This window comes from Chelonia mydas, chromosome 3, assembly GCF_015237465.2.
Source record: "Chelonia mydas isolate rCheMyd1 chromosome 3, rCheMyd1.pri.v2, whole genome shotgun sequence".
Classification (NCBI taxonomy): Eukaryota; Metazoa; Chordata; order Testudines; family Cheloniidae; genus Chelonia; species Chelonia mydas.
In genome coordinates this window covers 109,364,726-109,392,183 of record NC_057851.1, presented here as the reverse complement: position 1 = coordinate 109,392,183, position 27,458 = coordinate 109,364,726, and the positions used below count along the sequence as shown (strand labels likewise).

At 43.5% G+C, this 27,458-nt stretch overlaps 1 protein-coding gene across 4 annotated transcripts in view; it reads right to left on the bottom strand.

Annotated features, from left to right (window-relative positions):
- UST (uronyl 2-sulfotransferase) overlaps positions 1-27,458 on the bottom strand; it is a 312,291-nt gene that overhangs the window by 56,364 nt on the left and 228,469 nt on the right. Inside the window, exon 8 of one of the 4 annotated variants that reach the window (XM_043543110.1) lies at positions 17,788-17,898. The exons of the other annotated variants lie outside the window; for them this stretch is intronic. Coding sequence (XP_043399045.1) covers positions 17,819-17,898 — 80 coding nt within the window. The 3' untranslated portion in view covers positions 17,788-17,818. The remainder of the gene's footprint in view (positions 1-17,787; positions 17,899-27,458) is intronic. 4 annotated transcript variants of the gene reach the window in all.

The window sequence follows — 27,458 nt, the reverse complement described above, 5'->3', positions numbered from 1 at the left end:
ATAGAGAGGCCACGTAGGAATGAGCCCAGGGAAACAGCAACAGGGACTAAGCAGACTTGAATTGCTGATTGTCGGGTCCCTTGGCTGTATTGGTTGGGCCCAGGTTCTCCTGCCACCCACAGGCAGAGTGGCATAGACTTCCGAGCTGGGGCTAAACACTGTCTGGTTATGGCATTTGGACAGTTTTCCTTTTGGACTTTGTAACTTTGGAAAGGGTGGATTAAATGGTGACCTGGCCAGAGGGCCCAGTTACCAGAATAAGACTATCTCAGAGTGAGCAGCAACCTATGCTGTGACTGCTGCGTTCCCAGACCTAGAGGCAAGGAGGTGCACTGGCGGTGCATGGGAACCTTGTTACATGGAGTCAGGAAGCTTAGGTGCTTAAGTTGTTTCTCATGAGAATGAAATAGGCATCTGCCTCACTCCATAAAAATGGCTGCAGGAGGTGATGGTGCCCACCGTATAACTTTAACTCCAGTGGTTAGAGCACACTCCCCGGATGTGGGAGACCCAGGCTCAATACCCCCCCTTTGGCTGAGGGGGAGAAAGGATTTGAATAGCGGTCTCCCACCTCCCAGAACAGTGCCCTAATAACTGAACTATAGGATATTCTGATGTGGGTCTCTCCCAGTCTCTCCTGTAAAGCTGTTCCACTGCGGTACCTCAGCTCCCCGCCTTCCCAGCTCCAGGGCCAGAGAGGCTGAGCTCCCAGGCTCTCTGCCTTGCTGGCAGCTGGACTAGAAGGCTTCTTCAAAAAAGTGAAATAGACAAGAACTTTCCTGGTGGGCAGCCAGGAAGCCAAAAAAAAATTCTGTTTTGGTTCTCTCAAAACCTAAGATTTCTGTGAAAATTTTCATGGTTTTGACATTTTATCCTGATTTGGGATGGAATTTTTTGAAAAATGTGGAATTTTCCACGGGCAGGGATTTCCATTCCCAGAGCCAACTCCAGTTATAATGCTACAACTCCAGCTAATAAGGCTAGCTTATCCCTCAAACATGTCATCCTTGTACGTACATGCATTTCAAACATTGAAAAATAGGGAGCAATACTGAATTGGCGTACAAACCTCCAGAACGCTTTTTGCCCTCGCGTTTCATTTGAGCTGAACCAGGTTCGGATAACTGTGGGACACAGGAATGCAAGGGTTTGCAGGACGTGAGGGGGCTGGTTATGTAACCTGAGATTCAGCACTTCTGAAGTCCAACATCTGTTCATCAAAACATCCCTGTATTTCGCTTGCCCTGGATTACCCACCATGTGTCTTAAAATACGTTCACAGGGGTCATGGTGTTAGTGATTCATCCTGTGATTTTAATGGCAAGCTACATCTTTTCCTCTACTAGTTTATAGTCAAAAATGTTGGCCTGGCTTTATCAAGTGCTAATGAAGTAACACATGCCATTTTTTCATAAAATTACCCGTGTGTCTACACAACATAATGATGTGGGGTTTAGGTTTTCCCCTCCTTTTCTCACAGGAGAGAGTATGTACACATGTTCTAATGTTTGATCTTAAAAATATATTTATTGAACAAGAGGGATGTGCAGCAGGAGATGGTCTGTAAGACTAATATATCTCCTAGGAATTAAATATTTGAATTTATATTAAACAAGAACCCTACTTCTGGATTTCCATAAGCATTTTGCAAAATATACACCATGGAAAATAACTTTACAGCAACTCAAAGCAGAATCTTTTGCTAAGAGGATATGTCTGCCCTTAGAAGTAGGATAAATAGGTTAGTCCACGACTGGAGTCAGCTAGGGACCCCATTCCACATTCACCAGCAGATGAGGAAATGCTAAGTAAATATGGAAATTCAAAGTATAGACAAACGTGCTTTGGAACTTTACTGTTATTCTGTTCCTAAAAGGACAAAATGAGCTCGGGCTGAGGGTTTGGCAGATCTCATGCTTCAATGTGCTATCACATAAAAAAACTGAGGGCTTGTCTGGACAGAAGATTTCAGCCAACAGCCACAAATGTAGCTGCACCATGCAAAGCCCTAGCAGAGACAGGCTAAAAACTGCTATACAATGTGTAGGACCCTACCAAATTCACAGCCATGAAAAATGTGCCTGGACCATAAAATCTGATCTCCCCCATGAAATCTGGCTATTGTAGGGAGACCAGATTTCACGGAGTTGGGTGCCAGAGAGCAGCGGCTGCTGGCCAGGAGTCCAGCTCTGAAGGAAGTGGCACTGCCAGCAGCAGCGCAGAAGTCAGGTGGCATGGTGGGGGGGTGGGGGGGGAGGGGACAAGGCTGGCCTGACAGGTAGGTAAGTGGGTGACCGTCCAGGGCTCAGTGCCCCCCCTCCCCCACAGACAGCCCAAGACCCCTTAATTCCCAAGCACTGAGCTCCAACTGCTGGTCCTGGAGGGGCTGGAGAGGGACAGGAATTCCTCTTCCTCTGCATGGGCTGCTCCCAAGGCAAAGTCACACCCACCTCTGGGAGCCTCCCCTGACTGCAGAGTCAGACTACACTCCTGGCTGGGAGTCCAGCTCTGAAGGCAGCGCTGCTGCCAGCAGCAGTGCAGATGTGAGTCTGGCATGGCATGGCATGGCATGGCATGGATACCATTACTTCTGTGCTGCTACTAGTGGTGGTGGCGTTGCCTTCAGAGCTGGGTATCCGGCCAGCAGCTGCCCAGCTCTGAAGGCAGAAGCACAGAAGTAATGATGGCAATACTGAAACCCCCTGCCTTAGCTTTGCGCTCCCCCCACCACCCCAGGGTTTCAATACTGTGAAATTTCAGATTTAAATATCTGAAACCGTTTAATTTACTATTTTTAAAATCCTATGACCACGAAATTGACCAAAATGGACCGTGAATTTGGTAGGGCTCTAATGCTGTGATTTGCACCTCTAAAGCTTAACCCCAGCTTGAACCCACAGCTTTGTCTATCCATGCTCAGGGTTTGCATGGCGCAACTTGGGAAATAGCAGCGTGCAATCTCAGAGGATTTGTACTCAGTGCCCAGAAGGCATAATGTCTTACACAGGGATCAGACCTCCCTCCACAGCTCCTGGGCACTCAGAGCACTTGCCCCAGCCCTGGATCTCAAGAGCCATTATGTAGCTTTTAACATTTGCAACTGGTGGGTAAAATGAGAGAATCTAACAAGAAAATTGTCTCTTTGAATACACACAAAAGATGACGAAACTTAGGACAGAAGAATCCCATGCACTGCTACAGACTAGGGACCGAATGGCTAGGCAGCAGTTCTGCAGAAAAGGACCTAGGGGTCACAGTGGATGAGAAGCTGGATATGAGTCAACACTGTGCCCTTGTTACCAAGAAGGCTAACGGCATTTTGGGCTGTATAAGTAGGGGCATTGCCAGCAGATCAAACGACGTGATCATTCTCCCTCTATTCGACATTGGTGAGGCCTCATCTGGAGTACTGTGTCCAGTTTTGGGCCCCACACTACAAGAAGGATGTGGAAAAATTGGGAAGAGACCAGCAGAAGGCAACAAAAATGATTAGGGGGCTGGAGCACATGACTTATGAGGAAATGGCTGAGGGAACTGGGATTGTTTAATCTGCAGAAAAGAAGAATGGGGGGGGGGGATCTGATAGCTGCTTTCAACTACCTGAAGGGGGTTCCAAAGAGGATGGATCTACACTGTTCTCAGTGGTACCAGACGACAGAACAACGAGTAATGGTCTCAAGTTGAAGTAGGGGAGGTTTAGGTTGGATGTTAGGAAACTTTTTCACTAGGAGGGTGGTGAAGCACTGGAATGGGTTACCTAGGAAGGTGGTAAAATCTCCTTTCTTAGAGGTTTTCAAGGTCAGGCTTGACAAAGCCTTGGCTGGGATGATTTAGTTGGGGATTGGTTCTACTTTGAGCAGGGGTTTGGACTAAATGACCTCCTGAGGTTCCTTCCAACCCTGAAATTCTACGATGTTCCCCCCTTGCAGGGCAGAGGGCCCATGCTGGGCTTTTCAGCTGTGTAATGGAGAATAAAGAAAAAAAACCTTTTTAAAAATAAATCTCTACTACTAAAAACAAAATAACTGCCCAAACATGAAATGGAAAGGGCAGTGACCTCTTCAAAGTATTCTCCATTTTACAATCGGGTCCAAGATTCCTCAAATTATATCCTGTCTCTACTAGTATTAAGCTGGAGCCACAGACATTTAAAATTTGCCACGAAATCTTCCTGGGATGAACTAAGAAAGGGAACATTTAGGCTGAGTATCAGGAAAAAGTTTCTGACTGTAAGAACTATTAAGCTTGTGGAATAATAACCCGAGGAAAGTTGTGGAAATACCTCTACCCAGAACTTTAAGAATTAGACTGGACAAAACCATGAGTAAAATGTATAATAGAGTTCCATGCACTTTCAGGGAAATGAGATTAGACCAGCACTTCTCAATCTGTAAGATCTGACCCTGGGGTAGGTCCTGAGGGAGTGCTGAGGAACAGAAAGATCAGCAAGATCTCCCAGTTGCGAGGATCTAGGAGTCGTCCTGGATGAATAGGGAAGAAGCAACTTGCCAAACGAGTGCCTGACCAAATATCCAGTCCATCTAGACTTCCTTGCCCCAAACGTCTCTTCCTCCAATTGCTCCTGAGGTTCTTCACTCTCGCCAAGATCTCCTCAAAAAGAGTCTCAATATAAAACTTCCCTTCCCAGGTTTTTCTTCTCCAGTAGTCCAACGCTCTATGCAGTTCCTCCAATAGCTGCTCCCTTTGTCACCACACAGGTGGCTTCCCCAGCCCTTAATGGAGAAATCTGGAGCGCTTATCCTTTCCTTATCTCTCTTGCTCTCTGAAGAGAGACCCATACCAGTGGGTTATTGCTGCTTCCCCAGAGAGATCCTTTATATTTTTATCCCCATTCCCAAAATCATTACTGCAAGGTCTACAACTCCCACCTGCCTGGGAACTATGCCCAGACTTCCACTCAGTCTGGGCTGGAACCAGAGAGTGCTGAGCCTGAAGTGTATGTTATTATGCCTCCATGCCCTGTTACACACATTGTTGGAGACTTAGAAGTAAATCCATTTTTGAATTTGGGGTCAGAATCCCTTCCTCCTAGGAAAACTCAGAGACAATCCTCCTATAACCCGCTCCTAGATCCTCTTCTCAGAGCCCTCTCCTACCAATTTTCCCATGGACTCAGTTTAGACCATTATCTTTTAAAAGTTTTCCTTCCACTTACCTTTCTGTCAAAAGAAAGTACAAAAGAAAAACTTTGTCCATAGACAAAATTCCTGTTATTCAGATGAAGCATGTGCATGCCACAAGTAAGCTACATCAACAGAAATCCGATTCTAACACTAGTATTTTTTTTAAAAGAAAAGGTTTGACGTTTTAAGTAGGGTTGCCAACTTTCTAATTGCACAAAACTGAACACCCTTGCCTCGCCCCTGCCCTCCCCCTTTCCCTGAGGCTCTGCCCCACCCCCACTCTCTCCTTCCACCCTCCCTCCATCGCTCGCTCTCCCCCACCCTCACTCACTTTCACTGAGCTGCGGCAGGGATTGGGATGCGGGAGGGAGTGAGGATTCAACCTGGGGGTGCGGGCTCTGGGGTAGGGCAAGAAATGAGGGGTTCAGTGTGTGGGAGGGGCTCTGGGCTGGGGTGGGGGGTTGGGATACTTGTGGGAGTTCTGATCTGGGGCAGGGGGTTTGGGATGCAGGCTCTGGCTGGGCAGCGCTTACCTCAGGTGGCTACTGGTTGGCGGCACAGCAGGGCTAAGGCAGGCTCCCCTCCTGCCCTGGCTCTGCGCTACTCCCAGAAGCAGCCAACATATCCGGCCCCTAGGCGGAGGCGCAGCCAGGAGGCTCTGCGCAGTGCATGCTGCCCATGCCCACAGCTGCCACCCCCGCAGATCCCATTGGCCTTGGTCCCCAGCACTGAGTGCGGGGGGGGGGGCAGTACGTGGAGCTTCCCTGATCGCCCCTGCACCTAGGGGCTGGACATGCCAGCCACTTCCAGGGAGCTGTGCAGAGCCAGGGCAGGCAGGAAGCCTGCCTTAGCCCCTCTGACCAGACTTTTAATGGCCCAGTGAGCAGTGCTGACTGGAGCCGCCAGGGTCCCTTTTCAACCAGGCATTATGTTTGAAAACGGGACGCTTTGCAACCCTAGTTTTAAGAAGTACAAAAACATTACTGAAAGACATCAGACTAGTTGAAATTTCAAGGAGGACAGAGCAAATAGTTCAGAGAACTCCTGAATGTGATTTAGTTTTATAAGGAATTCAGTTATAATTTATGCTGATGGAAATGCTCTAGCCAAAGAAAGGGCTGTATTCAAGATCTAATGTAAAACAAAGATAACCAAGATATCTCAAAGAATGACTAGTGGCAAACACTAATATAAGAAGCTATTTTAATATGGATAGGTTGACCCAGCTTCTGGAAAAGAAAAGAGAATATTAAAGTGTGAAATCAAGTCTACTTTGATATTCGCACTTAGGCTTTGTTCCTGCAAACACTTTTTAAGAGCAATTTTAGACATGCGAGTACTCCAATTAAGATTTTTTTTTTGGCCTTTCAGTTCACCTTTTAAATTGTTCTTGAGCAGATTAAAGCCAATTGCCATAAAAATTACATACAAACTCCGCAGTACCCACAACTTGATACTTTAATGACTTGATCTTATAAACACTACTCTTACACATTAAGTTACCCAGGTCTGTAAGTGTTTCCAAGACCCTGGGCTTTGAAATAACCTGTGGATACTGTGGAGCTTGTGGGTAGTTATTGTGACTGATGACTCCAATCTTAAAAGGGGAACTGAAAAGCAAAAAAGAAAACGGAGTTGAGTCCCAATTTAAATACTCTCACTGAATAAGCTGTGGAAGCATTCAGGAGAGAAAACCATTTCCTGTAAACACTTTCCTTGGAATATTATTTCAAATTTTTAATAGAATTTGCTTTGCTTGTGCTCACATTCCTTTGTTCAATTTCTGCTGTCAAGAGATGAATGTGCACACACAAACAGTGTTCAAGCATTCTTCACATCCTGTAAAAGAAGTGTGCTCTCTTGCTCAAGCAGTTAAGGTTGGAAAGTTAGCTAAAACCATGAAAACATCACTCACTTAGGATTCGAGCCTGCAATGTACTGAACACTCTGGACTTGATCCAACAAAGCACACTGTTCTAATATAAGTACACTGAAGTCAATAGGATTACTCCTATGCTAAAGTTCAACATATGCTTAAATGCTTTACTGGATCAGGAGCCAGGGTGCTCAGCATCTTGCAGGATCAAGCCCTTGTAAGTTTTTTCACATGGACAGATTCCCTCTGCCTACATAGAGCCCCAGTGAAATCAGTGGAGCTTCATGAAGGTGCAGGAGTCTGTCACCACGGAACAATTTGAAGGATCAGGGCCAACTGGTGCCCTAATACACCAATGAAGTTGCCATTTACTTCAGCAGGAGCAGAAACAGGCCCTTAAAAGGACAGGGAAGACAGAACTTTGCCATATATAAATTTAAAAAATTTATTGAAGAGTATGTTAAAAAAATGATATAATACACAGGTTAAGATGAGAGTGTCTGTACAAATGGATTCCCAACAAGAAATGCATGGCACTAAATACCAATTGACACTTGGAATCTCTGTGAATAGATTTGGGTATAGTGCTTAGAATAGAAAGTTTGTTTTAAAAGTCATCAGATACATGCAGTGCATAATCAGCAATGACCCAAATTTAGGTGGATAAATTTAACAATACAGTTTAGGTGTTAGCATGCATGTATTTGGGTGCATCACTCATGAAAAGTTATACAGGGAATTGGTTGTGGAAAGAAAATATATCAGTGAGTGACGATTGTCCCTCAGTAAATGAGAATTTAGGGTAGGTTGTCCATTAGAAAATACAATCCATCAGGGAAGTATTTCAGTTAATTTCCCGACCATGCTTCTCATCGGCATTCCAGCTCATCCCTCCTGGTATTGCCGATGTCCAGTGATGTGTTCTAGATAGATGTCCCTGGACCACCTGATGGTGTCTGACACCATGAGTTGCCGCATCAGCAGAGCGTAGCATTGACTGATTCTGCATTCCCGCAACACTCGCTCGTTACTGGGGTCCCATGCACCCAGGGCTCCAATGATCAGCATGTCTGTCTGAACCTGGTAGCCCTTAGCTCTCAAGGTTTCGACCAGAGGGGCATATTTCTCCACCTTTTGAGCTCAGGTGTTGCAGAAGGCCGAGGTCCTGTTTTTGAAGGGCACTGTGATGTCCACCATGATGATCTTCTTCTGGTCCTCATTGGTGATGACTATGTCCAGCTGCAGTTGGCTGTCAGTTCCGGGGATGGTGAAGTTCATGGCCACCTCTCTATGGGTGGCAGGATGGCTCTGACTAGGCAATCTTGGATGGTGTTCTGTTGCAGCTGCCAAGCTCTTGAATGGACATGGGATAGCGTCTAGTTGGCATAGCCGCACTTCCTGCATTGCTTGTCCCGATTTCCATGGCGGACGGCTCCAGTCAGCAGAACACAGTTGAGCTGGACCCTGTGTATGAACCTCCAGTTGGCAAATCAGGTGAAGCTGCCCCCGGGGAAGAAGTGGTTGCTGGCTTTCCCCTGGTCCGGCTTCCATTTCAGGTTTTTCACATATTGGAAGCTGATGGCATCCTTTAGGGTCCTCTCCAGCATGGTTTGAACTCTTGGAGTGATGATTGTGTGCTCTGCATTCTTCACCTGTGGCACCAGGACTCCCAGCTCCTGGCGTTCGTTGCACCAAGTCCAGCGGCAGACGATACGCTTCTCCAGTCGTCATGTAGTGTTGCGGGCATGAGTCCAGAGTGAAACAAAGTCTCACGCATCTCTTCCAAATTCACCTTCCAGTGAGCCACTCAGGTAGGTGGCCACATCTTGGTTGGAGGGGGTCCTGGCGATTCACGTCTTGATGACATCTTGCATAGCATTTTCTGCAGTGTTCCTCACCATGGCATCCAGGCACGTCAGAAGGCGTGAGTGATCACTGCAATGTTGTATAGATCACCCATATGAGGGACATTGGCGCTGCTCTGCCTGTGCGAGATGTACACCGTTCATTGCTTGCTCTCTGGGGAAGAAAAATCCACTTCTTCACTAGCTGTCTGTCTTGTTAATAGTACCCTCACCACAGCAGATCCCCTCAGGATGAATGAGATATGGGGGATCAGGAAGGTGTTCAAGGTGTTGATCTTCTGCCATGGTGCCAGTAGAGAGGAGTCGATCCTGGCCACATCTTGTAGGATCTCTGAGATGGTATGCTCAGGTGTCTGCTGGATGCGGAAACCCGTGGGCGTGCTGAGATGTTGGTATGCTTGCCCGTCCTCGTGGAAGATCATGGGTTCACGCTTGATCTGAAATGGTGTTGCCTGGACCGTGTTCCTTTTATTGCCATTGATATGCAGGGATGCGAACTTCCCAGCATTGAAGCAGAGTCCCATCCAGTTGGCAGCCTCTGGTGACATTGAGCATTTGTTGGAGACTCTCAAGGTTGTCTGTGATCAGGACCAGATTGTTTGCGTAGGCCAGGATATTCACACTGTTACCATGCAGGTTGAAACCGCCTAGACCGCTGGAGATAGCCATGGAGCTGCTCATTTGAGCTAAGTTGAAAACGATGGGGCTAAGGGGACAACCTTGCTTCACACTGCTACGGATAGGAATTTCAGGTCTCTCTCCTTCCACGGAGCGGATGGTGGTGGTGCAGCCTTCATAAAGTTCCCGGATCAGTTGGAGAAAGTTTTCAGGCATCCCCAACTCTCGCAGTGTGCCAAAAATGTGCTGGTGGTTCATCGATCCAAACGCAATAGCTAGGTCAAGCCACACTATGGCAAATTGCCTCTGTGCCCTCCTGGCCATGTGGATGGTGGTCTGAAGGTCAAAGCTGTGTCCATAGCAGCCTTCACATGACATGAAACCTTTCTGGATGGAACTGATGGCTCCTCTGTTCACAGACCAGTCTGTTATCCTAGCCGCGAGGTAGGTGGCATACAGTTTGTACATGGTGGAACAGAGGGAGATGGGTCTCCTGTTGTTGGTGTCGTCTCACTCTCCTTTCTTGTAGACAAGCACCGTCATAGACTTCTTCCAGGAGCTGGGCATACGGCGGAACTGTTTGAATTTGTTGAAAATGGCAGTTAATCCTAGGCAACCGAGGTCTTGTTTTTTCAGGAGGTTGTAGTGAATCATCTTTTCCTGGGGCTGTGTTTTTGGTCTTTGTAAATCTAGTTGCTACTTCACATGATGTAAAGTCTTCTTCCAGGTCCTCTGCATAGTCAACCTGGGGTAGAGGATGAAGGCACTCTGGACACTGCACGTTGTTCTGACCTACACATCAAACACCCCCTTGAAGTACTAAAAATAGTCTCTCGGACAGCATGGCGCAGTAAGATGAGGGCCAATCGAGGATCTCTCTCATAGCCTGAGGGCGGTTTGACCGGTAGAGCTTCTGGATCCTGGATGCTGCTGCTGGATCATAGCAACGACTGATGTTCCTTCTCCTGGCTTGTCTCACATTGTTGTTGGTATGGCCCGATGCAGGAGTTCTGTGAGCAGTTGATGTGTTCTCATGAGTTCCCTTTTTCCCAGATACAATTTCTGTAGACAGGTCTTTAGTGAGTCTGTCTACAAAGAGGTCAAAGTCATTGAAGGAGGCCGTCCTCGCCAACTCCTCCATCCAAGCGGCTTGCCATGGTGTGGCGGCCCTCACTGAAGGCTGCTGCTTATCTGGCTGCTCAATCTCCGCCAGCTCAGGCTGGAAAATTGCTGTGGGATTAGCCTGTTGCCTATTTTCCTCCCAGTGTTGAGAACAATAACCCAACCCCAAGGTTACAGAAACATACAATAAAAGAGCTACCAAATCAGACTAGTCTCGGTGGCAAAAAATAGTCCCGATGATACCTGACTCTCAAACTTCCATTAATACCCTGTGGTAAATAATCATAACAGAGTGTGAACCACTGATCCTTCCACACATGTTGTATCCTGGGTCAACTTTTATTGAACAAGCCACTTAAATGGCATGTTGGGCATGGTCTACAAAACTATTCAGAGATTCCAGGTGTCAACTGGTATTTAGTGCCATGCATTTCTTGTTGGGAATCCATTTGTTAGGTTTGTTTTCCTGCTCTAGATTCTGGCTACTAAACCATTTGATTTTACCTTATTTCAGTGTATTTTTAAAAATTTAGAATACTTTGCACTGCATTTACAGTAGAATGAATCAACTGGGACATTTCTACCAGATATATTTGTCAAAAGAAGGGCAGGAATCTCCATCAGTCTGTATGCAGAGCTCCTGACGCAATCTGTGGAATTTTGGAGCACAGATCAATTGTAGTTTTGGGCACTTAAGACGATTATACTCTATTATACAAGCAATTAAAAAAAAAGATTTTGCATTTCCTGATTTTGTTAAATTTCTGGGAATACATCAAACTAAAATTTGTTTTCTAGAATTTTTTTTTTTAACTACAGAAAAAATATACCTGTGAATCTATTAAAAATAAAACTTATTTGTGTGAATGAATACTGTAAATACTGTCATACTGAAAGTGACCAAAGATATATATCACACTGCAAAGAATTGGCAGGAACCTTATTTATAAGACTCATCCATGGTCTTTGACATGGTCAGTTATTACCCTATTATTTCAGAGACTAACTAAACTCTGACTGAGGGGACGGTAATCGAGTTTCTGACAGACACAGAGAAAAAGGAAGGGAGAAGATGGAGAAGGAGAAAACAGGGGAAGGCAGAGTGCAAAAGGAAATTCAAAGAAAGAAATAAGGAGAGTGAAAGGCAAGAGATTTAACTGAAGCAAAAAAGAGAAGAGAAAAGTGAAAGGAAAAAAATCAGGCTGAATGAATAAAATGAATATAATGAAAATGTAAGAAATTAAAATCTTGTGAAAAATACAAAATGAAAATTAGGGTTGGGAAATAAAGGAAACCTGCACCATTAGAAAAAAACCACACCTGAGAGGATGAAGGCATTTCAGAAGTACAATGAAACAGAAAACGTAGACAAAGTAAAAACAGAAAAATAAATCAATATAAAAAGGATTAAAGGAAAGGAAATAGGAAAGAAAAGTAAAGACGATGATAGTGCATTTTTATTATAATGAAGTTTGCTGCCAACATTTGTTGTATGATAACATCTGCTATGAATTCTCTGAAACCTAATGTTATTTTGAGACTGCAGGGTAAATTTTTCAACTGTTTTTAGGGCTTTAAGTTTGCAGCTATAATTAACATCATGGGGTTAGTGACTCAGACTTAAAACCTCACAAACCACGTTGAAAACGAATCCCATTTTATATCCATACATGGATTTTTGTGTATAAGCACACATATACATATGCATGTGCACATGCATGTTTTCCAGCACCACCTCAACACTCCAATTTAAAGGCAAGTGTGAGACAGTTATTGTGTACTGCATTTAACTGTAACATACGTTCAATCAACTTTCTATTAATACATTACTTACTACAGACCTCAGTTGTTTTCATTTTATCTTCTGGCTTCCTTCCACTTTTTCCTTTATTTTCTAATATAGACTAATGTTGCTTTTCCAGTGTTATCTTCAGCGTTACTTCATTTCTTTTGATTTTCCCCTCCACATCTCTCTTTGCTTACATTGTGCTGTCTACCTTCTTCCTTATAGTCTCGCTCTCTCTCCTTTTCATCTTCCATTTCTCCCCACTGCCCCAAACTCTCTGTCTCTGGGTACCAGAGTTCTCTTTTTCTAACTTACCCCATTAATGTCTCATCTCATCCCTCAAAGTAGGGCTTGGAAGCTTTACCACTGTCCAACTGAAAAGCTAATCTCTGGGAAAGAAGAGGAGGATGCTGGGAGTCCTACTAGGGTGCTACTTCTAGAACTTGTTTGACAGCTCCATCTTTTGTCTTGTCTCCAACTAGTAAGGATCTGATAAATGTGAAGCCCAGCCTCAGGGCCACTTCCTGCTGAAAAGGAGAAGCTGCATTCTCAGTTTCCCTCCTTCCTTGCTAAAGCTGCAGTGGGTGCATGTGCCTCCAATACCTGTCCCTTCTGGTTGCCAAAAGTAAATCTGTTTTTTGCTAGATATAAATTGCACACACACAAAAAGCAAGATGTCACATAAAGCAAAGTTTGTAACTGAATGTAAGCAGCCAAAGACTGAGGTTAGAATGACAAAATGTGAGAGACTACCACATCTCTTTAATTTTCCATGAGTTAACGCAAAACCAACCAACCAACAAAACCAAAAACCAGTGCAAGAGCCTTTCCTTTACTAGAGAAAGCTATAGATATAGCCAGAGCTAATGAATCAACAAAAGCCCTGCTAAAAAAAGATAACCACTTTAATACAAGGTAATGAAATGTAAGTGCATTCAACAGTAATGGGATTTGCCAGCACTCACTGCTAAAACAAAGGGATATAAACCTCTTATCTACTCTAGCAAAAATCAAATCTGCAATTCACCACCAGTGCAGATCTATCAGTAGTAGCAGAGGGAGAGAAAAGCACCTGAGCCTTGTCTGCACTACTGCTTCAACTTTTCTAACATGAGAGATGCTACCCTGATGGTGAATTATGGCTCCAACATTTGCTATTGTAGATGCAGCCACAGAGGCAGGCCAATACCCTACATAGTAACAAGAGCAGCAACTTTGTATGATGAAAGACACATAACTTGTACCGATCCTGTGGCGCAAGACATGATAGTTAAAAATTACCCCACTGAAGCTCTTCAGTGTGCAAAATGTAATAAAGGGAATCACTCTAAAAAGGTTTGCAAATGATGATACATGCAAAGTCAACAGCTGACAGGGGAAAAGTTTTCTGATCATGGTATACTTTTTATTGATACACAGAGTTGATTAGGAGGGAGGCAGAGTAGATTAATTGGGGGACCATGGGGAGAAATGAATTGATTGTGGAGAAACAGAGAGCGTGAGTGAGTGCGTGCATGCACACGCAGAATTGTAATGAGTCAAGCAGAAAATACACTGGGGGGTTTTGGAGAACAGATAATGGATACTGTCCAAGTCAACTGCAGCCTGGCTTTGCCTGTGCTCAACTCATTTTACCCACTGATCTCTGGATGCCCAGCCTCCTGCCTTTCTCCTGGACTCCCTTCTCTGCCCTCTCCCAGTGAAAAGTCAAGATGCTCAAGTATAGACAAGAGCTGTTCTCCCTCCTGAGCCTGGTGCTATAGTTTGAGTAAGGAAGCTGGGGTAAAAGAATCCGAAGGCGAGTGGTGACCCTGGTGAGAAAGACCTGGGGCAGAGACTGCTGCAGAGAGCAAGAGTACCAGTGAGAGGTGTGCCAGCTCCAGAGAGAGCAGCAAGTCAGGGAGAGAAGAGAGAATGTGCAGGTCACCTGCATTTTTTTTGGCCTTTTAACTTGTGCATTTGGAAAAGTATGGCAATTTGAGAAACTGCCCCACAGCAAAGATTTTTTATTATTCCTCCTTCCCCACCTCCACTTCATTTTTCCTTTCTCCAATACTAACCTATCCTTCCCCCTGAGCACACACCACTTCAGTGGAAATCTCCCAGCTGTACGGGAAGACCCACCCCATGTCAGAGGGCAGATGTGAGGATGCCTTTAAAATCATACATTCCCTGCTGAAATCAGATTGCATGGAGGTACATGAAGAAATTCTCTACACCCTCCCGTCAAAGAAAGTGAACTGATTTGCAAACTTAGGTGTATCTTAATTCCAATCTGCATGCTTGGTATCTTAAAGAACCACCCCCCAAAACACACACCTTCTTGCACATGGATTCTATTTTAATATTTTTTCTGGTCTGTTTTCGTGCTTACTCTTTCCCCCCCCAGGCTGTATGTTAAAAATGTTTTCTGGGCGAGCCCATCAGACCAAACATGGATGCTCATGTGGAATTTATTTAGGGGAGGAGGGGAAACCTGAGTGGTTGTGTTATTCTGAATTCGTTTTATATTTTGTGTGTACATAGTGGAGCTGGAATTTCAGAGTTGGCTTTTGTTTGCATTCATCATGAAACATTTGTTATGTGAGCTGCTGCTACTGCTACCAAAACAGCTGCTGCTACTCCTGCTAGAATATCAGAAACCATCTCAATGTTTTTTTTTCCTCTGTAAGACTAGCTGACAAAGCAGGCTCAGACTTTTATGACAAAATTAACATTGTTTGGCCTCACTGCCATTCCAGCTCCTTGGTTTAGCTGGAACATAACTTAAGAAAATATCTGCAAATTAGACCAGCAGTAACAGAAATATACGGAGACTCTCAAAGCACACAGAGTGAAAAGGAAATGGGATCTTCAGGTGGCATGTACACTGTGCTTGGCAGCTGGATCAGTACCTGGAACACAAACTTTATTCCCCCCCTTAAACTGTTCACTTGTTCAGCATTCTAGCAGATTTTTGTTTTGAATAGTAGATCCAACTACCTGAGATCCAGTAATCTACTTTAGGCCTCCCCTCCACTCATTTCTTGCAGTTTGTAAAACTGAAGGCCACATCCTGCTCTGGCCTGCAGTGAATTCTCTGCCACAGGAACCCTATTTTCTTTAACACCCCCTCTCCTATTTTTGCGAATACTGTTGAACTATAATAATCCTTATTTGTATTCCCCTAGGGCCCAGAGGACCCGTTGAGCAAGTTGGTGTGCAAAGACACAGGCCTTGATCCTGCACTGGTCTCTGTGTTTGTGGACTCTTGCCCACATAGAACCCCCTTGAAATCACCGGGGTTCTTTAGTAGTACAGCCTATATGCAATGCAGTGCGGGCTCTAGGCCAAGAAAGAGACAGTCCTACTAATATAAGGAACAGTATATCCCAAACTGTGTATAAGGCTGCTTGTTATTCCACCAAATAAGTGGATTTGGAAGCAGTATAAACCATGAACGGGAAGTTTAAAGTATCATTGATTATAGCAAGGACTATGGTTTCACACCAAAGCCCTCATAGGTGGTGGATCCATCACGAAATTCATGCTCACCTTTTATCGATTCCCTCCCAGGAGCCTCCAAAAATTTAAGAAATTGAAGTTTCATCCTTTACTCTTCCGAATGTTTCCCACTTCTGAAAGTGGCTAGGAGACTATCTTAAGATTTCTCTGATGCTGCTAAAATCTTGGGAGTCCCTGGGGAACTAAGAATACTGAAAAACAGTAATACTGTAAAAACCCACACCAGCGCTGGTCCCATGTACTAGACACATACAAATAAAATAGTTTATTTTTGCTACTGTAGTCCATGTGTCGTACTGCTTTAGTAAGGACTCCGCAGGAGAGATGTGTAGATGGCATCCATTGTAATTCCAATTGATTTTAATTTCTTCAAAAATCTGTTTCTTTGATAATATATGCTGTTTAACTTTGGGAATATCGTAGCAGGCACTTAATTTAAATTTGTAGACACTGGGAAGTAGGGAGCGGCCAATACAGGATTTGATTAATAAAGTATTAGGAAGGATAATATCACTAATGCAAATCAATATGGGTTTATGGAAAACAGATCCTGTCTAACTTAATATTTTTTTTTATAAGATTACAGGTTTGATTGATAAAGGCAATAGTGTTGTTCTAACATATTTAGACTTCTGTAAAGTGTTTGACTTGGTACAAAACGACATTTTGATTAAATGAATATAAAATTACATGACACTCGTTAAACGGATTAAACTGGCTAGCTGACAAGTTTCAAACTGTACTTGTAAACAGGGAATCATCACTGAAGCAAGTGTGTTTCCAGTGGGGTCCTACAGGGATTGGTTCTTGGCCCGACACTATTTAACATTTTTATTATAGACTTGGAAGAAAACATAAGGTCATTACTGACAAAGTTGGCAGATGACACAAAAAATGGGGGAGTGGTAAATAATGTAGAGGACAGGTCACTGATTCAGAAAGATCTGGACCGCTTGGTGAACTGGGCGCAAGCAAACAATGTGTGTTTTAATATGGTTAAATGTAAATGTATAATCTAGGATCAAAATATATGCCATAATTACAGAATGGGGACTCTTTCCTGGGAATCAGTGACTCTGAAAAAGATATGGGGGTGGTAGTAGCTAATCAGATGAACATGAGCTCCCAGTGTGACACTGTGGCCAAGGAGCTAATGCGATTCTGGGATGCATAAACAGGGGGAATCTCAAGTAGGAGTAGTGAGGTTATTTTACCTCTGTATTCGGAACTGGGTGAAACTGCTGCTGGAATACTGTGTCCAGTTCTGGTGTCCACAATTCAAGAAGATGTTGATAAATTGGAGAGGGTTCAAAGAAGAGCCATGAAGATTAGAAAATATGACTTATCGTGGTAGACTCAGAGAGCTTAATCTATTCAGTTCAACAAAGAGAAGGTTAAGGGGTGACTGGATTACAGTCTATAAGTATCTACATGGGGAATAAATATTTAATAATGGGGTCTTAAATCTAGCAGAGAAAGGTGTAACAACCCAGTGGCTGAAAACTGAAGCTAGACAAATTCAGACTGGAAATAAGGCATAAAATTTTAACAGTGAGGGTACTTAACCACTGAACAATTTACCAAGAATCATAGTACATTTTCCATCCCTGACAATTATGAAAACATAATTTGATGTTTTTTTCTAAAAGATATGCGTTAGGAATTATTTTGGGGAAGTTCAGTGGTCTGTATTATACAGGAAGTCAGACTAGATTATCCCAATGGTCCCGTTTGGCCTTGGAATTTGTAAATCTATGAAACACTAATGGCACAGGGCAAGAACACCCAGAGTGGGCTGGTACAACGTGGTTGGAAGCTACTTCTCTATGTAGAAGCAATTTAAAACACCTGCTAACTTACATATGTACCTACTAGCTTGAAGAGTTGGTAGTACTCAGGCGCACTAACGGATTGTACCTCCTAGCATACTCCTTTGTGTTGAGGACGGATCCTCCTGGGCTGCATGTAGCCCGTGAGGTGAATCTGGGGGGAAAACAAGAGCCGCACTTTTAGTGCAGTGCTTCATTTGTTACACACAATGGGTAACATGTTCAAAAGCACCTAAGTAATCTAGGAGCCTAAGTCCCAGTTTCAAAAGCGGCTCAGGCTCTTAGCAGCCCAAGTCTCACCCACATCTATTTTTAAATGGGAATTGCACACCAATTTCTCCATTCACTGAAATGAAATTATACCCTAAAGTGTTCAAAGGACAGATAGATCAAGTTATATCTACACGGGTAAAGGAAACTATAAACTATTGTGACAAAGTTCCTGCTTTACCTTGGTGGGTCTTGCGCTTATTGGCTGATTTGCTCGCCTTGGAGCTTTACGGTAGCCCTCAGATTGGCCGTTTTTCTGAATTCACAGTCCAGGTCGACTCCTCCTGTGTCTGATCAGGAGTTGGGAGGATTTGGGGGGAACCCGGGCCCGCCCTCTACTCCGGGTTCCAGCCCAGGGCCCTGTGGAATGCAGCTGTATAGAGTGCCTCCTGGGAACAGCTGTGCGACAGCTACAACTCCCTGGGCTACTTCCCCATGGCCTCCTCCCAACACCTTCTTTATCCTCACCATAGGACGTTCCTCCTCGTGTCTGATAATGCTTGTACACCTCAGTCCTCCAACAGTCCGCGTTCTCACTCTCAGCTCCTAGTGCCTCTTGCTCCCACTCCGGCACTCCTCACATACACATCACAAACTGAAGTGAGCTCCTTTTTAAAACCCAGATGCCCTGATTAGCCTGCCTTAATTGATTCTAGCAGCTTCTTGATTGGCTGCAGGTGTTCTAATTGTCTCCAGAAGGTTCCTGATTGTTCTGGAACCTTCCCTGTTACCTTACCCAGGAAAAGGGACCTACTTAGCCTGGGGCTAATATATCTGCCTTCTATTATTCTCCTATAGCTATCTGGCCTGACCCTGTCACACTATGTTAAACCTCATTTAAACTTCACTCCAATATCCATCCTGAAAAGTACAGTATTTCCCTCAAACACTAGGGTGCACGGTAAAACCCTGTCCTTTTACAGATAATTTGGTCTAATTATCCCATGGTATTCGAGCATCACTGGGATCTGCCAGTTAAAGGAAAAATGAGCTACAGAAATACAAGGTGAAGACAATATATTTTAATAATTCATATATACGAACACTCCATATTATCATAATTCATATATTTACTTCACTCCAAAGTCCCTGTTAAACAAGAAGGAAGATGAACTGCAATGCCAACCTGAAAACTGAATCAAGCCGCCTAATAAGGCTGCAAAGACATACTGTTCAGAAATTAAATGTCAAGTTACCTTTAGTAATTAATAGCTTCAGGACTTCCTGGTTATCTAAAGACGCACTTGGAGAAACCATTTCAAAGCATCAGAGATATCCTCAGTCCCAAGCAACTCCTGGGGCTTTTCCCAAGGAGTCTCAGAAGTCAGAACAATCAGACAAACATGTAGTTGGCCTACACTGCTATCTTTGTGGGTGGGGAGCTAGGATCTATGTGCAAAAATAAATATGTTGCAGTCTTTAGGGAAGAGTGAGAAAGCTCAAGCCTTATTCTGCTCTGAAAATGACTGTAAATATAGCATTGTGAGGTCCCATGTATATTGTGTCTTTCACATTAAATGAATTCATCTGATGTAAATCAGGGGTGGGCAAACTTTATAGAAATTGTATAGCGGGCCATGAATGCTCACAAAATTGGGGTTGGGGTGTGGGAGGGGGTGTGGGCTCTGGCTGGGGGTGCAGGCTCCAGGGTGGGGCCAGACATGAAGAGTTCAGGCTGTGGGAGGGGGCTCCGAGCTGGGGCAGGTGGGGTCCGGGGGTGAGGGCTCTGGCTGGGGATGAGGGGTTTGTGGTGAAGGAAGGTGCTCTGGGCTGGGACTGAGGGATTCGGAGGGCAGGAGGGGGATCAGGGCTGGGGCACGGGGTTGGGGCACAGGGGGGTAGCTCAGGGGTGCAAGCTCCGGGCAGCGCTTACCTCCAGCGGCTCCCGGAAGCGGCAGCATGTTTTCCCTTTGGCTCCTACATGGAGGTGCGGCCAGGCAGCTCTGCTGCACACTGTCCTGTCTGCAGGCGCCACCCCTGCAGCTCCCATTGGCCGCAGCTCCCGGCCAATAGGAACTGTGGGGACGGCGCTTGGGGCGGGGACAGCGTGTGGAGTGGAGCCACACAGCTGCCCCTATGCATAGGAGCCAAACATGCTGATGTTTCTGGGAGTGCCGGAGTGGGGCAAGCCCCAGACCCCACTTCCCAGCAGGAGCTCAAGGGCCAGATTAAAACCACTGGTGGGCCATATGCAGCCCGTGGGCCATAGTTTGCCCACCCCTGATGTAAATGATGGTTTTCCCAACTGTCTGCTCTGCAAACTCATCCTAGGATCAAGCTTGGTGCTTAATAACTTGGGGATCACCCCTAGTAATAAAGATTCTGCAGGCCAAACTCTGCCCTCAGGTACATCTGTTCAAGGTTGTTGTTTTTACATAGGTGAAAATGACACCTGTTCAGTTCTCCTGGAGACAGTCAGATTATTTATGTGTAGCTGAGGGCAGGATTTGGCCCTACACATTGGAACTTAGTTAACACAATCCAGCTCCCCTTATATATTATCTTGCCCGAATGGAAGTCAATTATCATAAGAAGTTATGCTGACGTAATTCCTATTCAAATGATCTTTTTTTAAAAAATAATACATTTTGTGACAGATCAGACACAGTAGCAAGGTTTGATCTGACGGCCATGTTATTAATTAATATAACATTGCAATCGTGGTCTGTTATCAAAGAAGGAATGAACTGTCATCTCAAACTTTAATTACCCAGCATAAGAAAGGTTGTGGGGTTTTTGCCATCACTAGCCTGAGATTATGTAAGGGACATATTCAACTAGCTAATATTGCACTGGATCTGAATGCAGCTTTCCCTGCATCCTGAGAGCTTTTGCTTCACTTCTTGCTTATGAACTTTCTAAGTTGCAAGAGTGCAGACAAAAAATGTTCAAGACGTGTGTCAAGGAACCTTGGAGTATTCTCAGATTAAAAGCAGCACTAATGTTATGAGGCTCTGATATCTTAAAAGGATGTTGTGCTCATTACATAAATATATAGTTGCCTGAAAGATACCAACACTGAACTCCTAAAATTAACTCCTGGCAAAGAATATGCATGAATTCTTGACTGACATGCAGCCTACATCGGGCCACAAAAATATTTGATCTTCAATAGACCGAAGCATGAAATTACATCCATGTGGGTTTAGTCTAAAACCAGAAAGCCTATCAATAGTTCTGATAAAAGGAAATTGAAAATAATGCAAGGAGCATGAACATGTGGAATGAAACATAAGCTCTGGAACCTGCAGTATTTCACAACAGAGTTAAAATATGGAGGAGATGCTGTATGTTGGCTTAATTTTCATGATGCAACATGGTTCAAGTACATGCAGCAGTAAGTTTTTAGGGAACTTTACTCGTTCATTCCCCTTGTTAATATTCACAAGGGGAAAGGAACACAAGTCAAAATAGGGAAAGAAAAGGTTAAAGAATATATAGGTAAGTTAAGTTGGCAGGTCCTGATGAAATTCACCTAAGGGTACTTAAGGCACTAGCTGAAGCTACCTCAGAACTGTAAGCAATTATCTTCGAGAACTCATGGAGGAAGGGTAAGATCCCAAAGGACTGGAGAATGGCAAACATGGTATTTATCGTCTAAAAGGGTAAAAAAGGGGACCAGGGGAATTATAGACCAATCATCCTAACTATGATACCTGGAAAGTTACTGGAAGCAATTATTAAGCAATCAATTTGTAAGCATCTGGAGGATAATGGGGTTTTAAGGAATAGCCACCACGGCTTTGTCAAGAACAAATCATGCCAAACCAACCTAATTTTCTTCTTTGACAGGGTTATTGCCTAGTCAATGAGGGAAGCTGTATGTGATATATCTTGATTTTAGTAAGGCTTTTGACAAAGTCCCACATGACGTTCTCAAAAGCAAACTAAGGAAATGAGGTTAAAATGAAATTACTACTAGATTGGTACACAGATGGTTGAAAGACCATACTCAAAGAATAGTTATTAATGATTCGCTGGTAAACTAGGTGGGCAAATCTAATAGGGTCCTGCAGGGATCTCTCCTGGGTCTGGGACTATTGAATATTTTTGTTAATGACTTAGATAATGGAGTGGAGGGTATGCTCATAAAATCTGAGGTCACCAAGCAGAAAGGGATGGCAAGCACTTTGGAGGACAAGATGAAATTCAACAGAGACAAGTGCAAATTAGTACACTTAGGAAGAAGAAATCAAATGGACAACTACAAAATGTGAGTTAACTGGTTAGGTGGTAATACTGCTGAAAAGGATGTGGGAGTTATAGTGAATCACAAATTGAATATGAGTCAACAATATGATGCAGTTGCAAAAAAAGGCTAATATCATTCTGCAGTGTATGTACAGGAGTGTTGTATAAGAAACAGGAGACAACTGTCCTGCCCTGCTCAGCACTGGGAAGGCCTCAGACAGAGTATTGTGTACAATTCTGGGTGCCACACTTTAGGAGATATGGACAAACTGGAGAGGGTCTAGAGGAGAGCAACAAAAATGATAAAAGGTGTGGAAAACCTGGCCTATGATGAAAGGTTAAAAAAAACTAACTATGGCTAGTCTTTGGAAAAAAAGACTGAAGGGAGACCTGATAACAGTCTTCAAGTATGTTATGGGCTATAATAGAGAAGACTGCAATCAACTGTTCTTCATGTCCACTAAAGGTAGGAAAAGTAGTGGGCTTAATCTGTAGCAAGAGAGATTTAGGTTAGATAGGCTTCCAAGGGAGGTTGGGGAATCGCTGCAGGTTTTTTAGAACAGGTTGGACAAACACCTGTCAGGGGTGGTCTAGGTTTACTAGGCCATGTCTCAACGCAGGGGGCTGGACTAGATGATCTCTTGAGATCCCTTCACCCATGGAAAGGCAGATGGTTTTCCCACCACTGCCACCCTCAAAGTTTTTATCTTCCCTCTTCGAGCAGCACCCACTTTTTGAGCTAAGCTGATTCCAGCCACCCCAGCTGAAGAAAAATTACAGCTGTTTTGAGCTGCCCTAATCTTCATCCCCTAGAGAACATGTTGACGCAGGTTTGTTTGTGAAGAAGCATGAATCTAACCCAGACCGGAGGATCTTTTGAGTCCATATTGCAAAACAGAGATTCAAGACCAAGGTCCTTATGTGTTTGTTTGTTAAAATCCTCCCTAAAGATCATGTTTAAGATCTTCCCAGTTTTACCACAATGGGATTCAGATTTCCTAAAGACAAAAACCAGAGCTCCCTCCCTTCTAGAGAATTTGACAGATGCAGTCAATGAAGATTTTATATTACATATCTGTCCATGATGCCAGAGCTGGGATCTGAACTTCCCCCAAAGCTTGAGGGGTTTCAGATCCAATGTTCCAATTCAGACTCAACTCTCAGAATCTCATGTCCAAAACTAAGGACCTAAAATAATAATCGAGCAGTTTTCGATGTTGTGTTTGCTAGTATTTAGCAAATTAGCGGTAAAACCTTTTTGGTGGGTGGATTGCGGAACCCCATTGATGTCACTGCATGAATGGGGATGTGCCTGGGCACCCTGCTTTCCCAATCTCTCTCTCTCTCTCACACACACAGCTGTGAATTTGGTTTAGGGTAAAAGATTGAACACTATACGCAGAGCTTAAAAACTATTTGTTTTAGAAGGCACCATTATTTAAGCAATGACTTATAAAATGAGCCAGCTGCTCTAGCTAGTGTGGCTATTAGCATTCTTCTAGGTAATTTTGAAAGCTCACAGATTCAAGAGAGGGAGCAAAAGGGGAATTCCTTCAGCTTTCATATTCTCCTTTTCTCGTCACTGAACAGCATATACATGCAAATCTACATTCACTATTGCAAGTTGGTAGAGTGCCTAACTTCCCTAAAAATACTGGAAAAGTAGGGAGATTACACCACCTTCTGGACAAATCATATTAGTTCTTGAACACAGTTACTCAGTTCCACTTGCCAGATGGAAAACACACTATGCACTCATTATAGCAGTGTTTCTATAGTTAAGTTGCCCTAGTTAAAACGTTCCCATAATAAACACAACTTTGGGCAACTCCCCCCCAAATTTTGGAAAATGTTCTTTCCATAGAGAATTTGTGATGTGTCATTCTTGCCTTTTGAGAAGTTTGTTTATTTAGGGAAAGGTTGAAGTTAATTGAATTAGCTGGTTTTGGGACAAGAGACCGTAAAAAGCATATGGAGGGGGGCACATTTTGAAAACTTTTCCAACTTTTTGTTTGTCTGTGTATTACTTAAAATCAACTTGCTGTAAAAAATACCTGCACATGTATCTTATGTACTCATCCCTGGTGAGAAATAGTGCATGAAGGTGTTTTCTCCAAGCTAGAATGCAAATATATTTAATTATAACAGGTCATTTCAATGCATATATAATTTCCATGAAAAGCCTGGTGAATGTTATAAGCTGCACATCTAACCTACATTTGCAGTTTTCTTTTTTGTCAAAGATAGATTTTAAAATGTAAACTGATCATTGGGCAAACTATTTGAGAAAAGAAAAAAGGATAACTTTAAACAAAAAACAATGCCTCTTTTCCAACTTCTTCTTCTTGCTCTTGGCAGCATTTTCTGCACACACATCCACTCCATCCTCTTTGAGGGAGGAAAGAAGCAAAGGTGGACTCTCCCCCCACACCACTTTGCTCTCTTTGGATTTCACTCTTGGCTTCATCAACTCCCCCAAAAGAAACTGGCAGTACTGCCACCAAGTCACTGGAAGTTCACTCCATTACTGCCTGGAACGGTGGTGTCCCTTACGAACAAGGCAGGGGAACGATTCATGTAAGTATTTAAGGCTGAGGACATCAAAGGGGCTCTAGGGAAATACACATCTCCTGTATTACCAAGGAAAGGAGCAAGAAAGGGAAATGGATCTCTCCCCACTCCATTCCCTAGGTACATGAAAACAAATGTCTGAGCACCCTCCATACATTAGGAAATTTGTTTTGACCTGGTCACCTCAGAGGCAATGAGGAGCTCTTCTTCCACTGGTAGAATCATCACTATGCACATCACCCTTCCAACTGCCCCACTCTGGGGAGGTGGGCAACACAACCTGCAGTATAGCACTTGGGGAGATGCAGGTAGCTGCAGAAAGAAGCATTAGCACCTTCATCACGCATCCGTAGCCCTATAGTAAAGAGAGATGGCAGCATCTCCCTCTTTCACATTTCCTAATGGGTAAAAGAAAAAAAGGTAAGTCCTGGAAAAAGTTAGAATCCAAGATGTCTGAAGTGCAAAAAGCTAAGGAACATGAGCATAATTGATTAAAATGATCTTTAAAATGTTTTTTTATAGACTAACAGATGCATTGGAGCATAAGCTTTCGTGGGTAAATATCCACTTCTTCAGATGCACCCACAAAAGCTTATGCTCTAATACATCTGTTAGTCTATAAGGTGCCACAGGACTCTTTGCTGCTTTTACAGATCCAGACTAACACGGCTACCCCTCTGATACTAAAATGTTTTTGTTACTTGAATGGTTATTAGTAAACTAGATAAAAACCTATTCTTCTTGAATGTGACTTTTATACATTGATAGTGTACCTGTAAGAACTTTTAGGAAGTGTGATCTCATTTGCATGTATCTTGCACTGTAATTTCCAAGAATACACACAGACTTCTTACACTTTCCTCTGATAGTAAATTTTGCTCCACTTGACAGCATGAGTCATTTCACTACATGCAATAAAAATAACTGTTTAAAAAACCTAATAACATTTTCTTGCTCCATATTAAAATCTCTGCATTCCTACAGCCATAACTAACTTTCAATGGACAGAAAAATAAATTTCTAGTACTGAGGAAAATTTTTTTTATGGCTTTTGATGCTAAAGCTGACAACATTTATGAGCTTCTATAGAAAGGTGAAGGGATTAGTGTTGTTTCTGAGGCAATAACAGCGGTTTTTATTGCCTATTCTTTTACATTAGATGTTATTAATTTTCACCTTTTCTGGCATACTGCATGCAATAAAAAGGCAGAGTAAAACCCTGTGCTTTTCTCTGCTTTGTGAATATCTTCCCTGTTTTTCATTTGCTTTTTAAACCCAAGACTGTATGTGTAAAAAGAACCTGCAATCACCATCTCCTTTCAAAGGCAGCGGGCAATTAGTCAAAGTAACGGATGTAAGGCTCACAAGCCATTTCCATAACCAGCAGAGCTAGTGTAACTCTGGCCACTGTTCTCCTTCAGTTGGGCTCCTAAAACTGTGAGAAAATAAGGAGCAGCAAGAATGCTTACATGTACAATGACTTTCAATCCGGGTCTAGGTTTAGATCAGAACTTTCATGAAGGGGTTTGGTTTAAACTCACTAGATAGGAAGGGACCAGCTGGGAAGTATGGATACAAAGTCACATTTTCCCAAAATTCTGAAGTGTTCCAATCCAAGGCTTTGGGATTGAGCATATCTCCGCTTAAAAGATGGGGGCGGGAAAAAAAGGCAAAGAAGTAGAAAATTCTAGTGCTATAGAATTAGAGTCTAGTAAACTGACACTATCACTTGTTTCCCACACGTTCAAAGCACTTCCATATTGCATCTCCCCCCACTCCACCTCCTAAGGAACAGGAGGTGGGGTGGTGGAAGACAGAGTATGTTTGTTACATGATCGCAGTTAGCCAACAAGAGTGATGTAATAGCTCACTTATGAGACACGCTGCGTTTGCACACGAGCTTTTTTATTCACTCATGAAAAATCTGCTATGTGAATCTCCCTGTATTCTCTCTGTGTATTGCACCCCTCAAATAGGTATGGACCCTTATCACAAAGCAGATATCTGGGAAATATTATGCCGATGGTTGACCCCATGTTCTATTAATTTGTGTTCCAATTCACTCCGCAGCTCCTCCAACCTTGGAAAGGCTGTGATATCTGGTGCCTAAAGGAAGGACTACATACTAATCTTTTTAGTAAACCCCTCCTATCAAACCAAGAGTTGCAATGACAGACTCCAGAGAGGCCACATCCAATGCTGCTCAACTGGAAGACTCAGTCAACCCAATACATCCTTGTGCAGGTGAAGATGAAATAAGTGTAAACAGCAGGGAGAGTGGGATCCAGAAATGTACTCCTCTTCCCTGCTTCAAAATATCTATCTGGTTCAGGAAGGAAACACTGACATATTTGCGAGCACTAAGGAAGATTCAGTTCCTTACAAATGACCAGGTAGGTGTTTAAGGGTCGGAGCTTCTGTGTGGAGGACAGGTGTTGTTAGCAGGGGACAAAGCTGTGTGTGACTTCACCAATGCCATGAACATTTTAACAAAAATGTTAGGTATCCAGGGCCGGTATAATGTTTACAGCTGTGTCAAGTGATTCTCATTTCAAGTATTCACAGAGAGAACACCAGAGATCCTGAGCCACACTTTTCTCAGATAAAGCAACAAATCTAAGAGACCCAGGTTCAGGAGTCATTTCAGGGATAAAAAGTGGAAGTCTGAAATCAGGAGAAAGA